The following is a 15,963-nucleotide window of genomic DNA, read 5'->3' as shown; positions in this document are numbered from 1 at the left end:
ATGAAATGAAGTGGTTGCTGTCGATGTCGAGACCGGGCCGATGATGAGTGGCGGTGATGTCGAAGTCGAACCGTCCCTAAGTAGCCGAAACACCTTAGGATACGGTGAACCTCAACCCAAAATCTCAAACACCAAAGGGATGAAATACGGAAGTCAAATGGTGGTGCTAAGATGGAAAAAGAGGCAAAAGGGGCTATGGACAAGCTATACTGGATGGTTCATGCGCACGGGGAAGTTGTGCCTGTGCGCAGGGGGTGCTCTGGCTGCACAAGAACGCAGCCTGATCCGTGGAGGATCACCAAAAATTGGCCAAAATTGGTGGTGGGGTGGATGCGGATGGTGGTAAGGGGTAGATCCACTTGTCAAACACGAAATTCGTGGACCAAATCAACAAAATCTCACAAGATCCAACAAACTGCATGAAAATATTTAGGGATATTTTTGTGGGGATTTTCGAATGGGGACAAAAAACAACAAAATTAGGCTAGAATATAGGGGTAGGGACTCCGAGATGTGAATCAACCATGGCTCATGATACCAAGATGTTGTATGGTGGAACCCTAAGTGGAGATCTTTTCACACTTGGAGGGGGGAAGGGATGAACACAAGAGCACAAAGAGGCAATTCACTGAAACAAACCCCAATCACACATCCACTGGAATATCATAGTTGAGATCCACAAGAATACAAGAACAATCCAAGCAAACAAGCACAAAGGTAGGGTTCTTCCCACTCCTAAGGAGGTGAGGTCTTGATGATAGTCTTCTCGAAGAGAAGGTCTTGATATCCACTTGGGATCCTCTCACAAGAGGTCTTGATCTCCAAGAGGAGTGGTAGAAGGAGCAAAGCTCTATGAATGTCTCACATATACTTTGCTGACCCTAAAAAATGTCTTAGACCTGAAATATATATCCTAAGGGAGGAATGGGATGACTTGGGAGTCAAGACAGGGCTTCCACAGCTGAAGCCCGGGAGTCACGTGCGCACGGGGTAAGTGAGGCCCGTGGGCATGGGCGTCCAGTGTACATGGTACATGCCCGTGCGCATGTGGTGCTACAACGGCGAGGGCCCGTGCGCATGGGGTCTGGAGGCCGTCTGCACGGGGGTGCACGTCTTGGTTATAGAAGCATTCTGGGTGGCCCGTGTGCACATGGTCTGGAGGGCCCGTGCGCACGGGGTCGCTGTGGAGGTGTTGTTTTGCTCCTGTTGGATGCCTTCTTCTTCCTTGTGGTCTTGGGGTCCTTCTCCTATGCCCATGGGTTGTCCCTTAGCTGCTAGGTGGCGTTCGTCTTCATACCTAATGACACATAGCATATTTTGGTGAGGTACCATCCAAGTTCCATTCATATCCATACCAATCTCAAGTAGGAGTGAGTTCACCTTATTTTCATGGCGTGTGCTTGAGCTCTTGTCATAGGTCCACGTGCTGCTTGATGAGTTGTAGTAGAGTCCATGGGGATGATGGTGGGATGCTCCCCATCAGTAGCCCTGGCTATAGTGGGTCCATACTGGGCGTGCACGCCTCTAGAGGGGAGCAATGCGCTTACGCACGAACTCCTTAACAACCATGCTCACTGTGAGCCCGCCAGCTTGCATCACCTGCATCCTCACCATGACTGGCTCCAGCGCGGCGTCGGTCGGGTCGGTGTGCTCCCACCCGGAGTTCTGCACCGCTGGCACCTCCGGGATTTCGAGAAGGGGGTTGTACTGGTGACTATCCAAGTAGATCCAGCGCTCTCTGAAGCCTTCAACCTCCTTAGGAATCTACATGTCGATGATGTGCGCCCGCATGCCCGTGGCCATCTGGAATGACACGCGACCTAAGAACTAGTCTGTCACCATCAGCCGGAGGCGGAAGAATTTCCGGAGGAAAGCCACAGACGGCATCACGCTAGAAAGGCCTCGCAGAGGTAGGCGAAGACGGAGAGTGGCAGGACCAAGCTCGGCTAGATGCACAGTGCATGGTCCTGATAATGCCTGAGCACAGCGTCAAAGAAATCGGAGAAGGGAGGCACCAACCCGGCGAAGATGGAGTGGAGGAAGAACGGAAAGGTCATGCCCCCTCGCTGAGCCGCGGGGCGCGCCGCTGGCCAGATCTTCGTCGCCCCTTTCCTGTTGTGGACGCCGGCCGTCATCGGCTGCACCTTGTCTAGGCCCTCCTCATTGAGAATCGCGGGTTCGGCAGCATGGGCCACGGCCCCGGCTCGGCAGCTTTCTTCTTCCCCTTCTTTCCCGGGGCATGGAAGTGGACGAGGTTGGGAGTTAGAGAAAGAGGAACAAGGAAGTTGTTCGCACGCAAGGCGAAGGGCGATATGGGTACAGAGGGAAATGATGTGCCTGCAGCATGGGCAGGCTTTATCCCCAGGACAGTGTTTACCGAGGTGTCGTGGGGAGTGGGGGCGTCACGCCCCATAGAAGCCGCCACGCATCGCCTCTGGGCCCGGTAGCTCGATGGGCACCACGTCGCTTCCCCCCCCAATGGGCGGAATGTGCATGCCGCGGGCCTGGGGGCTACTGTCGGCCTAGTGGGAACTAGGGTACCATGGCCCATATGCCTCTGGCCTAGCGGGCGACACTTGAGCTGGCCCATGATAGGTGGCCTTGATTCGGCCGCTCTGCAGGGAGCCGCCTTGCGAGGGGCTGGCCCCACGAGGCCCCCTTGCCACCAGGCAGAGCCGTGCCGAGGCCACCAAGCACTCGGCTGCCTCGCGAGGCTCCCAGCGCGAGGCCGCCGCACGAGGCAGGTCGTACGACGCCAGCCGCGGGGCTCCACGCCCGTCACTTGGATGACGTCCTGCTGTCAGGACAAGGACAGCGAGGCGTGACCAAGCCCAGTTTCTGTGCTGGTGATAAGGGAGCAGCGGCGCTTGTCTCCCCCAAAGAAAGTCCGAAAGCATTTCCTCTTTGGTGAAAGAAGATCAAGGCAGATTGGCACGCTAGGGCAGAGGTCATCGCTGAACCCACCACCATGTCATGAAGACTACTTTATCAGGCATAGACTGCCTTTAGTGAGGATAAGCCTGGTCTCAAGTCCCCCTTTGAATTTCCGCCTGGTGGCCACCCTTTCTCACTCATATTTTTGGGGAAGAGGACCAAGGCACTACAAAAGGGGTTGGGCCGCCTCCATGTAAGCGGATCGAGCCATTCTACCCACCTGACGTGTACCTCGAGCCACAAGCTCTCCATTACAATGCAATTAAACACAGGCAGGAGTAGGGTATTACACCAGCACGGTGGCCCGAACCTGGGTAGCTTGCGCGTCCCCTTAGTTTCCAGTGAGAGCCAGCGTTCCTGTCGCAATCCCGTCGTAGTTGTCTTCGTGTCGTAGGTCCCAGAGTTCGAACCTTAGTTCTTGGAGAAGTTTCCTGGACACAGATCCTAGACTGCGACAGGCGTTGAAGCCAATGTCTAAGAATGGCCAAGTGTCGGCGATAGGGACTCCTTGAAATTTTAATCCCTCCTAAGTTAATGAAGTATGGCATGCAATGGTCGGTGGTGATGTTGGGCGGGGGCTGCTGATGCAGATAGAGCTGTGTGGATACGAAGTAGTATGGCGGAATCATCTGTGCTGGCCAGGGCAGAGGCGATTGCATGACCGACATATTCAAAACCCGCACCCGTCGAGTTGCATGCTTTATTGGATGAGGAGCTAGGTGACTGGTCACCGCCAAAGCATCATCCCTCTTCCTCTATTTGTAGTGGTGGGTGTTGCATGTAACAATGTTAGCCTTTCTAGTGGCCAACACCGATGGGCCTCCGCCTCTGGGCCTGGCAGACCTACAAACATCTTCGTCACTACCTCCTCCAGCTCCATTGCGGCAATGGACTGCGAATTGGGCGGGAACTAGGGTGGGTGGTGGCGATGATCAGAGCGGAGACAGTGGGGAAAGGGCAGGTTTTCACGCAAAAATAGTTCGAAAATATCGAACAATGCGCTTCACCTTGCTTTGGTGCGGGGCGGGGTTTTCGATGTCTAACGGGGCAGCTGTCCGGACTCCTGCAAAATTCTCCGGGCTTGTCTTGAAGTCTGTATGAATTTGATGTGTGGACTGGTCCGTAGACATTTGATGGACGACGTTGGAGGTCGCAAAGTGTCCGAATAGCGCGGTCTAGAGATTAATGAATGGTTTGATGCGTGGCTTTTGTGAGTCACTAACGATCATATGAAAAGGGTTACTAACTGTAGCAGTACATGCGCAACATCGACAATACTACCCACGTAGAATTCTACTACCAGACATGCCCGTGCATTGCAATGAGAGAGAAAATATTTTTTATCAAAGAAACTATTTTCATTTTGATTGAATTTTGATTCTGAATCATCATATTGATGCCTGCACTTGTTGCCACACTCAGGCAACATCTGAACGGTGCCGCTGGACACTAAGGAGGCCACGTCTATGAATTAAGTCTATTTAAGAAAGCCTAGATGTGTCACTGCCACACGGAGTGGATGGAACACAAATTAAGAGCCTACATACTGGTTCCAATATTAACGTTCATGACTATCACAAGAACTGTTCAGATATTTTTAAAATAAATTTTCATGTACTTCTAATGTTCATGAATTTTATAAGTGTATGTGCTTCCCATAAAAATTGTCTGTGCATTCACTACCAAAAGTAATTGTGTAGTCCGTTGGTAAGTATGCGCTTGGATATCGCTGAGAAAAGGTATGTACGTCGGATCTTAGATCATGGGACATGCATAAAGAGAGAACATGTGCAAGTACAACATGCCACAATAGTGCCCAAAGGCTGCCCATGTATGCTCGTCTTCTGTCATTGCTACCGAACGATTATAACGGATTAATTATAGCACGTCGCTCGCACTAATGACCAACCCATGCATGTGTGTCTCTCTCTTTTCCCTCACTTCTCGCTGGCCAGCACACATCAATGCATGTGACATGTTCGTTTGTAATCCGGTTCAAAGTCCATACAAAAGAAAGGTGAATCATTTTCTAGTGATTAAGGTTGCACCCTAAATAGCATTTTAAAAATAGTCAACAGGAAAAATAACATTACATTCATATTCTAAACATTTTTCTAATCAAATTCGATATGTAACATGCTAAGATTGGAATTGGGTTTTAAAATTTATGGTTACTTAAAAAACATTTATCCTTGATGGAGTGTAGGTTGAGTAAAGAAAATATTAGGTTTTTCTTGCAAAAATGCAAAAGAAATGCTTTTGTGTGACTGAAAGATGGACCGCGTGTTAATTTGCAGAAAAGGTAAGGGGTTTCCCATAACAAATGCAAAAAGATTCATTTTTACTGTAACTTAAGTGTGGACTGTGAGTTAATTGCTGAAAAGGTAGGTTTGTTTTTGGTAAAACATGTGACGAACGAGTAGAAGCTCTCTTGTCTTTATAAGTAGGTATAGATGTGTGCACTATTAAACAACGCCATCTTTTTCTTGAGAATATTGAACAACATCAATTCTTGGAACAACTCATATGTACATGCTTGTGGTCATGTTTCTAGATGAGAAGACATAGTGCTTCCACAGTTGAGGCTACAACAATCAATAATAACTAATGGGCGAGCACTGTCAAGAATGAGAAAGAACTAGCTAGAAGGCACAAATATTAAAAATATCCACCTGTGAGCCCGGGTTCATCTGCACTCGGTGAACAGTAAATTCCTTTAAAATAGCAAAAAATTCAAAAATCTATTTTTTTTGTGGTGCACGATGATTCAGTGTGTGATGTCTGTGCCAAATACTGTGAGGTTTGGATATTCGAGGAGCTCGTGGGAAAAAATACAAAATAAGCACCAAACAGTGCAAAATTTCAAACTTTCTTATGGGATCAATTTTTTGTAAGAGCTAGACAAATGTCCAAACTTCACCATATTTTGCATGAAAATCACACACTCAGGCATCTTTGACAACAAAAATATTTAGTTTTGTTTATTCTTTCGCTATTTTTAATGAATTACTGGACATGCCCGGGCTCATCTGAGCCCATGAGCCAAAATGCCTATTTCAAAATATCAGTACTAGTTAGTCCATAGTCTGTCCAGTGACTTGATGTAATCATCTATACCTATATAAATATCTCCCCATAACATATAACTCTTAACATGCACGCATGCCACCTCATCTTCGAGACATGGAAGGAAAAGCCCACCTCAACATACAAACCTACATGAAAAATGTTCACCTCAATAATTAAATACAATAAATTTATGTATTTTTAGTTTTAGTTCACATAATATTCATCTGAATACTCCTTTATTGTGAGAAATTCGTCTAAATATGCATTCTCCAAATGATCAAATATTATCAAAGCATGTTGCAACCAATTCCCTGCGCAACGCACATGATTTGTTCTAGTGTTACATGTATTAAAAGCCATTCACTTTGATAGGACGAGCCGATTTTATTCTCTTCATGACAGCCAAGGATGAATCTTCCTCACTCTTTTATATTTTATGGTCAAAAACTTGGTCGTCTATTCTTTATTAGTGTTTCGTTCTAATAATAGACAAACCTTGCCTTGTCGCCGCACACATGTAGAATTTTCTTTGCCACACGGAGGGGCACGAAGGCCCAACATGCTTTATTATTTTTAAGGGTGGCATTACACACAAGACCCTACAAGAAAAAAAATAACAAACATGCCCTAGAGTTTTATAAAGAATACCCTAGACAAAAATAAAAACATGATCAGGTCCAAAGCTGGTTCCTGGTGGCTCCACTCTAAGTGGGGCTGGGGACAAGACCACTTTATCCCTTGAGGCCCCTATAAAAGATCACCATAGACACTACCTTGAGGCAACACTGACCCCCAAACAGCATCGTGGCCGAGAGAATGATTTTGGGCGCTCTTTAGACTGAAGAAGCGATAGATTGTCGGAGGCAGTCGGCCAGGCATCATAGGCTCCATTGCTTCTCTAAATACACCGACAATGGTGCCTAGGATTCCCGTCGTGTTCCTCCATATCGACATTAGGGGCTCTTCCCAGCAACATTGCACGAAATAGTGGCATAATGGCACAAACCAACACAAGGTTGACAACTGGCAAGAAGGCCCTATATACCTTACCCATACTCTCTAAGATCCCCTCTCATCTCCACCTCAAGCGACGACTCTTCCAGAGGAGAGGAGAGGGAAGGAGGCAGTCACAACGAGACGGAGACGGGAGCAAATGAGTGCCCTGCAGGTTAGAATTGTACATTGTGGTTGTATATGGTCTTACACTTTTGAAGGCGTTTCTTAACGCCTCTTAACTTCTACTATGTTGTGGTGTGGCTTAATTTTGTGTGGTTGCTTCTCTGTAAATCCTTATTGGATATGTATATGACCATTGCATCCTGTTACTCCTAAATAAGATTTTGCATATCAATTGGTCAAAATTGTTTAAGCAGAAGAATATAGCTCGATCTAATTTTTAAAGAATCTTAGAAAATACAAGTTACTATATTAAGTGTTTCCTAATTTAGAGGGTGTGATTTTTCTTTCTAAGTATCACAAATATGAAAAGACTATATTTACTTCTTTTTCTACCCCATCTTAGGCTAGAATGTTTATTATTGTTGTAAAACATATTATTATTTTTGGTTTTATTGGACGTGTTAGTTGTGTGCATCCTGTTATGCAAAGGCCATGCACTTGCCCAGTACCTTGTATCACCTCCATATATTATTTGAAAGAACATGCCCTTTACCGAAAGAAACTTCTCTTTTCTAAGAACTATAACTCATATATAATTGGTGTTGTTCTGTTATAGGTGATGATTCTTGACTACAGATTACTCTTCCCGACAGGAACAGCTCAAGCTCACCTTATTAACAGTTTTCACACCCCTCAGGGAGCTATCGTAGCAAAGTATGTCATGTAGTTTCTTTGCTTGCTGCAATTTTGTTGCTATTTCTGGATTGTTGAAACTAACTTTATAGTTTATCCAGAATGCAAGTTGCGACGATATTTAAACTTTTCGTCGGTAGCTTTTCTTGGACTTCGTTCACTTGGTTATACGCTTCAGGAAAAGGTTGTGGATTTTCAAGCTTTCCCTTGTTTGGACTAGAAATGTATAAGAAGAGGTAAGAAGTATGTTTACAAATATTTACGTCACAATATGTTATATGTTCATACTATCTCCATGATTAAATATTAATTAAGATTCATTTTATCAAAAATGAGGATAACCCCTAGCCTCTATATTGATTAATGTCACAACGAAATATTAACGATTGAACAAAGCTAGTCAAAGCCAAGCACCGATGCCGAACAAATCTTCAAATAGAAAGAATAAGGAAAACAACCCGAAGCTAACTTCTATAACTAGCTCACAACAATCGTCTTCTCTGATATCTACCATAGTCTATTGCTAGTGACAAGTCACCGAAGAAAGAACATCAGGCTCAATGAAAAGCACGCTAATTCTTCAAGAAGAAATGAGGCTGACATTTTGATAGGTCCAACCAAATGTCAAACTTGGGATGTCATTCCAAAGCGGATTTTCAGGCCAACGCCTTCACCAAGGGCATAACACAAACACGTTGATATTTGTTGATCTAGTAAAGAGGAAAGATCATGGGTGCAGACTTCTTATCAAAACAATTTTTACAACAACCTCACTGCTGGTTGGAGCCTTCTTGCTAGCCGGAGTTCTGATAGAAACAAAGTCCCACCCATGTCAGTGGAAAACATTGAAAGTACATGGAGGACCTCGCCACCCCACATCTATTCACTACCACCACACCCTTCAATCCCTGCTATTGGGAAAGAAGGGTGTTGAAGAAAGGTCATGAAAAAATCGAAATAACTAGAGATGGCCAGCACTGCATCACCTCATCTTCGGATAGCCTGAACCATCCTCTTATTGGAGCTCCACTAGTGAAGAGCACTGGTGTGCCTCCATCACCATTGAGTCACTTCCATGTCCATGCCCAAATTTGCACGCCAACAGTAGGGACAAAACCATGACTAGCACAATCATCGGACCTCAGAACATTAACGATGCGAGTGATTTTCCAGATCCTTCTTTAGTAAACATATTAGGTCTTGTCCAACTTCATGTTTCATATTATAGATAGAATTGTTAATGACAACCATATAAATAATAGTATCATAGATGCATTAATAATTCTATTCCCCAAAATATTATTATATAGTTTTCATAACACATATTATTTATTTTAGTAATTATAGTTTTACTCCAAAGGATGTTTCAGCTTTTAAGGCAACACATCTTCAGAAATTATAAATGAATATTCCCTTATTTCTCTATACAAAATTTTGAAATAGCATACACATGTAAAGCACAATATTAGATAATAAGGTTAACAATGTAAGTATCATAGTCGGTCTTTAACAAAATCAACATCCTAGACACCTTCTTAGAAAACCATCTACATTGGCCAAATGATGGATATTAACACTCTACAAGTGCAAAGCCTTTCTAGAGGATATTTACAAAAAAAACACCACGAAGCCCAACCCAGCCCATCTGCCCCCAGTATAGGGATTGACTATTCGTCACCCTGGGTGAGCAATAGTTTTTCACCCCCCCCTCTATTTTAACATCAATTCACTGTAATTTTACGTTCCATAAATTTTGTATTATTTCGACGTAAAAAGAGACGTCAAGAAAATATATAATCAACATAAAAAATATTTTATGTTACATAAAATTACAAATATAAAAACATAATGTAAAAATATACATAAATGCACTTTTTCTGGTCTTATGATCTATATATTTATTTTCTTATGCCAAATTTTACGTGATGAATTGATATTAATTTAAATATTTGTATTCGAAATGTAATTTATTTATGAAATGGTCGTAAGATTACCTCGGGTGAATAATAAATTATTATGCACCCTGGGTGATGAATAGTCAATCTATAAGCTATAACATGATGCAATTTTTTGTGCTATTTTTGTTATGAGTTTTTAATCATTCATCGAAACGAGGCATGCGATACGCCATTGGAAAGCTATAGAATAGGTGGAACCTTTTCATGTCAGACACTGTTTTAGTTCTCATGGGGTTTTAAATGAATTTTGAATATGATGCAGCACCCATTGAGTGCAGTGGACGTATTTACATGAAATTTTTGACTGGTTGGTAGAAATGATGCAAACGACACACCGTTGAGAAGATATCGACAAGACACAAGTTTTTCATGTTGAACACTCTTTCTAGTTCATTATGGGTTAGATGAAATTTTAAAATAGTGAAATGAGGACGTCATTTCTTTGACAAACCCCAAAATCAACAGTAAATGACATCTAACGAATAACTAAACTATGGCCACTAATAGTATCTGGCTGAATGCAGTTAATTAAACCGACATAGAACTTTCTTTAAATGAACAGTGAGCTACAAATTTTTTTCCACTTGTGGTAGTAGATTGCAGTTCTCGACTGGGAAAATAGCAGTACGCGACGAATTGAAGTGAACTACACGACAAGTTTTGTCTTTTCTCAACATTTTTTAGTGAGTCTGGAGCGAGAGAATGAGGCGAGTGAACTAAAAGTATTATTTATAAAATTAGTTTTTTGTGTATACAATCGTGGCATAGACAAGGCAAACTACGTTTTAAAAGAAGTGAACTTCTCATGATGTTTTTATTTTTATCAGTTTACCAAATGAACTATAGAGGATTTTACAATAAACTACTTTTGGGGTAACATATTTTTTTAGAAAACATGTGCTTGCAAATTTACACATATATTCTTTAACACAAGCAGTACACACAAGACACACGCAAACGAGCATACACAAACCAGCCGAACTGCATAGTCGACTGAGCCCAATTGCATGAATGTGTCCTGGATTAGGGGGTGCTTGCCACGTCAGCTCCCAGCCATTTGTGTCGGGGTGAGGACCCGTGTGATAATTAACCGGTGGGACACACTCGAAGGGCCCAGGAGTGCTAAGGTGGATATCTCCCGATGACTTGGCACATACTCCAAGACTTAGAGGTCGTCTTCGACACATTTATCCTTCGATGCTACTTACCTATGTGGACCCTATGTACCCCGGTATCCATATAAGCCGAGGGGTCAGACCGTAGATAATAAGTTTCATACACATGCAATCTCATGGTATATCAACCTGTACCTATACCCCCTCAATCCATACAATCAAAAAAAGAACGTAGGGTAATATTTCTTTGAGAGAGACCGAACATGGGTAAAATATGTGTCTTTGTTACCATCGCACAAAGGCTACCCACTCTAGACACCCTGCACGAGGTCTGCTGGATCTGACTCCATCATTGGTGGCCCATGCTAGTCCCTCTGAGTAGTCAAAGCAGTTGGACAACGCAGCTCCAGATCAACGGTCAAGTCAGCAGCAGTATGACTTTCTGCTAAGGAAGATCTTTGTCTTCGGTAGCGTCACCCTCTTCACAGATCCGGCCGGCCACCTTGGCTAGGCGAGAACTTTGCTGTGGGTCAGATCATTAGATTCGGCAACCTAGAGTATGTCGTGGACTATCGCGGTGAGCTTGCTTTCTCCAACTGGATGTCAGACCAGATCAAGAAGCATAATGAGACGCCGGCCCAAAACTCGGAGTCAGTCCAGGTGCCGGAGGGTGATGCAATCCATATCTTGAATAAGGATCCGACAACTACCCCTAATGCCTAGGCATCTAGCCTAGTTCCCGGTGAAGAACCTAGGTCCATGTCAGATCGGACCTCGGTGAAGCTCCCTGTTGTCATAGTGCTTGATCGGGCCATGGATGAAAAAAAGACACTTCTGAACGAGATATTAGATTGGATTCAGCAGCATGCGATCTTGGACACTGAAAACTAGATTTACAATCAGATATGGGGAGAAACCAGGGGAGGTTAGAATTTTCAACCCACCCACCACCCATGTAATCTCAAATGTTGAAGATTTAGCCAACATCCTTGCAAGCGCCTCCGACGAGGAAACCCACATGGATGACGGCGTGGGAGAGTCCTTAGAGAATTCTCCATTGGTCAACACGACAAAGGCTAGTGGAGTTGATTAAGGGTGGAACCCTAGATGGCCGATCTTTCACAAAAGGAGCGGATCCCAACTAAGAACACGAAGAACACGAGGGGAAACACAAGAGAAAACACGAGAGAATACTCAAACCAACAAGAACAATCACACATGTGCTAGATCCTCGAAACACGAGAGGATATACAAAATTCACGATCAACAAAGGACGATACAAAGGTAACCAGTTCTTCTCTGTGAGGAGGTCTTGATGGGGCCACCCAAGAGGGGGTCTTGAATCCAACGTGGATCTTCTCCGAAGAGGGGCCGCGGTCTCTCTCAAGGCGTAGATCCATATGGATGAGCGAGGCTCTATCTCACATATGAGCTATCACAATGCTAACCCTAGCTAGGAGGAGGTGGAGGAGTATATATAGGCCTTAGCCACGAAGGGGTAAGTGGGAGAGGATACATGGGCCCTTGGCCCATTCACTGTACGCAAACAGGCGCCCGATGTCCGGGCTGGGGGCTGGATGTCCGGTGGCTCAAGAAGAGCCGGATGTCCGGGCCTTGGCCGGATGTCCGGGCTGAGTTCGGCCCAAACAGATGCTCTCTGGATAGGCAGGGCCGGATATCCGGGCGAAGGGGCCGGATGTCCGGGCTGTCGGGGCGCTTCCAGAGCTCTCTGAGTAGGTGGAGGCCGGATGTCCGGGCCTTGGCCGGATGTCCGGCCGCTGTAGCTGCTGGCCCTTCTTCCTTCTTCCGTATTTGCTTCCGCACATGGTTGGCCTTGGTCCTTGGGTTCTCCATGGTCTCCTCGGGTGTACCTGAGTATGCAGAAGGTCCGCGCTTGAGGTAGCATCCATGTCTTACATGCGGAAAGGGAAGATTCGGAAAGGAGCGAGTTAACCTTAGGTCCAATGGTGTATGCTTGAGGTCTCGTCGTATGTCCACTTGGGGCTTGGGGAGTAGTCATAGTGTACATGGGGATGATCGTCGGATGCTCCGCATCATCTCCCCTCCCTTGGGAAAGATCCAACCTCGGATCAAAAACCTCATCACCATGGAAACGGTTGTCGTGGATGGACTTGTAGTTCGACGAAGTGGAAGACATGGCGCAATCCAAGTACTCCAAGGTGTCTCCGGAGTGGTACACATGCAAAAAGAGCAAACACAAACGACACTTGGAAATACAATGGTTAGCGCACACAAGGTGTCTATCATGTAAGAATGAGTCCGTGCGGCCAGATTGTTCGTGGCAAAGCGCATGAAGCTTAACAAGATGATATAGAATTATATGCAAAGCGTTCATGGGAGCAAAAGCATTCATTGTGCACACAAATATATTGTGAATGTGATCAATGCAACCATGGTGCAAAATGATGTCATAGTGAGACGGTTTATCAATAGCATGAATATGGCAATTGGTGCTCAATGTGAGTATGTGATCATGCAATTGATGGTAGACAATATGATCATAATGTATGAATATGCCATCAAGAAAGATCACAAAAAATTTGCTAAGGAAGTGCACAAGCTCATATATCATGGATGACATCGAAATACAAGATGCAACAGTAATATGGGGCAAGGAGGCGACGACGATGACAGAGACTACAATCCCGAAGAGGAGGAGGATTACAATCCCAATGACGACCTCGAAAGAAGCCTCGGCTCTAAGGGTAAAGGCATCCTCAAAGATTCTCTAGGCAATACGAACTATGATGCATTGCACATAAGACAAGTGAGTACAACCAAGAGAATAAAGAAGAAATATTGACATCTTTGAGACCTAGAGGACCACCTTACGAATCGGTGAAACAATCTCTTCCAAGCCAAAGGCGTGCTTAAAACTAGGCTAGCACGGAAAGAAGCCAATAATCAGCCTTTATACCCATGCAGGAACCTGATGGATTAGATGGACGCAGCAGCGGATCACGGCATCATATCAAGGCACAAGTCGGCTGCTGATCCCAAGTGGCTACTAAAAATCGACCCGAGATTTCACCGAATATCAAGTCGGCACTGAATAGCGCGCTCCCGAGGCTATAGGGCACAGAGGAGATCAGAACCCTCAAAGAGATGATTACATGCCGGATTGGAGGGACAAAAGGCCAGTAAGGCCCGAGAACCCACCTCTATCTATTTACCAATCCAGGCAACTCCCAGCTGCTGGACACACATGATACCTAGCCTGGCTGGCCAAACATGGTGATGTATGTGATTACACTAAAAACCAAATTATATCCATGTCATATGTGTGTCATGCCACTGCACACATGGCCGAGGAGCTGCTCGCCCCCAATGTTTCATGGGTGAGGTCATGGAGCATCTGTTCTCGGACGAATTTGAACTCGTAAAAAATGATCACCATAACGTTACCACAAATCCCTTGGTGTGGAGTGTGGATTTCGTCCTCGCCATCCACATCGCCGGTGGAGACAATGCCCATCCTCTAAAATACTTGCCATTAAAGCTGAACAATATCTTACTAGACTCAAATGACGATTTGGATGACCTCGAATACGAGTTTCTGTCCAAATTTCAGACCACCTATGTGAAGCCGCCTGATGCCAATGACTTGGCCAATATCGTACAAAAGCCTAGTTATTCAGTGTGAAAGTTCCGGAATTGATTCTTAACAAAGATGAACCACATCGTGGACTGTCCCGATGTAGAGGCCATCGCATCCTTCTGCCATAATATCAGCAATTAATGGCTAGCTAGAGAACTTGGGCCTATCAAACCAAGGACCATGGCAGACATCACCCAGCTAATGACTTAATTTTGTACTGGCGGGGACAACTGGCTTGCTGTAAAACAACATCAAAATGACGCTCCTAACACATCTGTGGTACGTGACAGGAATGGCAAACCTCGTTGTAACTGTAGGAACAAGCGTCGCAACAAAAGCGATAGTAATGCCAAGGACGGTGAAGTTAACGCCAAATTCAGTAAGCATCACCGAAATGATGGCAAAAGGAAATATTTCCAAGGATGGGGTGTCTCACACTTAGGTAAGATCTCAGATCAACCATGCGTCGTCCACAGAAAACCCGAGATGCTGGCCACCCACAATAACTAGAATTGCTGGTCTATTAAGCAAGCCAAGAAGGTTACGATCAAGAACTAGGGTAAGAGCCAACCCCACGGCAACAACCACAACAGGGATAGAGATTAGCCCCGACCGAGCAATATGGGGCAAAAGCATTTCCCTACAGAGGCGAAGATGCTAACATGATCTATGCTACGCACGTCACCAGAAAGGAGAGGAACCATGTGATCCATGATGTGTATGATGTAGAGCCAGCAGAGCCCAAGTATAACCTGTGGTCAGAATTACCGATAACATTTGATCAATGTGACCACCTGAGTAGTGTATGCCATGGAGGAACAGTAGTCATGCTCCTCGATCCGAGTGTTGACGGCTTTCATCTGACTCGAGTCCTTAGGGATGGAGGTAGTAGCCTCAACCTATATATGTTGACACCATTAAGAAGATGCATATCAACCCATCACAGATCCAACCTAGTACTACCGAGTTCAAGGGTATAATACTAGGAATATAATCACAATGCTCTGGCAGGGTAACCCTGGATGTAGTGTTCGGCACACCCGGCAACTTCCGCCTCGTAGACTTGATTTTTGGTATTGTTCCCATTAGCAGTGGGTATCCTGCACACCTCAATAGATCTACCTTCTCCCTCTTACATGCCATCCCACACTACACTTATCTAAAGCCTATGTCTGGACCCAAAGGTGTCATCATGGTAAACGACAACATAGAGTGATCACTCAGAACTGAAGAACAGATCGCGGCTTTCGCACCCGAGGTGCAAGCAACAAAGAGGCATCAAGGGCAAAGGCTAGATTAGGTAGCCCAGATCCCACTAAATGTCAATGGTCAACTCATGGTGCATCCGATCATGACTCCGGAATACATCAGACACCACCCAAGGACCAGATGAATGCCACCTCGGAGCCTGCTGAACAAGATCCTAAATAGGGATACACGCTCTACCTCCCCCAGT

The 15,963-nt window shown here is 45.0% G+C and overlaps 1 protein-coding gene across 1 annotated transcript in view; it reads left to right on the top strand.

Moving 5' to 3' along the window:
* LOC123167049 (probable metal-nicotianamine transporter YSL3) overlaps positions 1-15,963 on the top strand; it is a 102,681-nt gene that overhangs the window by 32,515 nt on the left and 54,203 nt on the right. The window contains exons 3-4 of the mRNA XM_044584891.1: positions 7,739-7,836; positions 7,917-8,051. Coding sequence (XP_044440826.1) covers positions 7,739-7,836; positions 7,917-8,051 — 233 coding nt within the window. The remainder of the gene's footprint in view (positions 1-7,738; positions 7,837-7,916; positions 8,052-15,963) is intronic.

Source organism: Triticum aestivum, chromosome 1D (assembly GCF_018294505.1).
Source record: "Triticum aestivum cultivar Chinese Spring chromosome 1D, IWGSC CS RefSeq v2.1, whole genome shotgun sequence".
Lineage (NCBI taxonomy): Eukaryota > Viridiplantae > Streptophyta > Magnoliopsida > Poales > Poaceae > Triticum > Triticum aestivum.
This window is presented reverse-complemented; position numbering and strand designations above follow the sequence as displayed.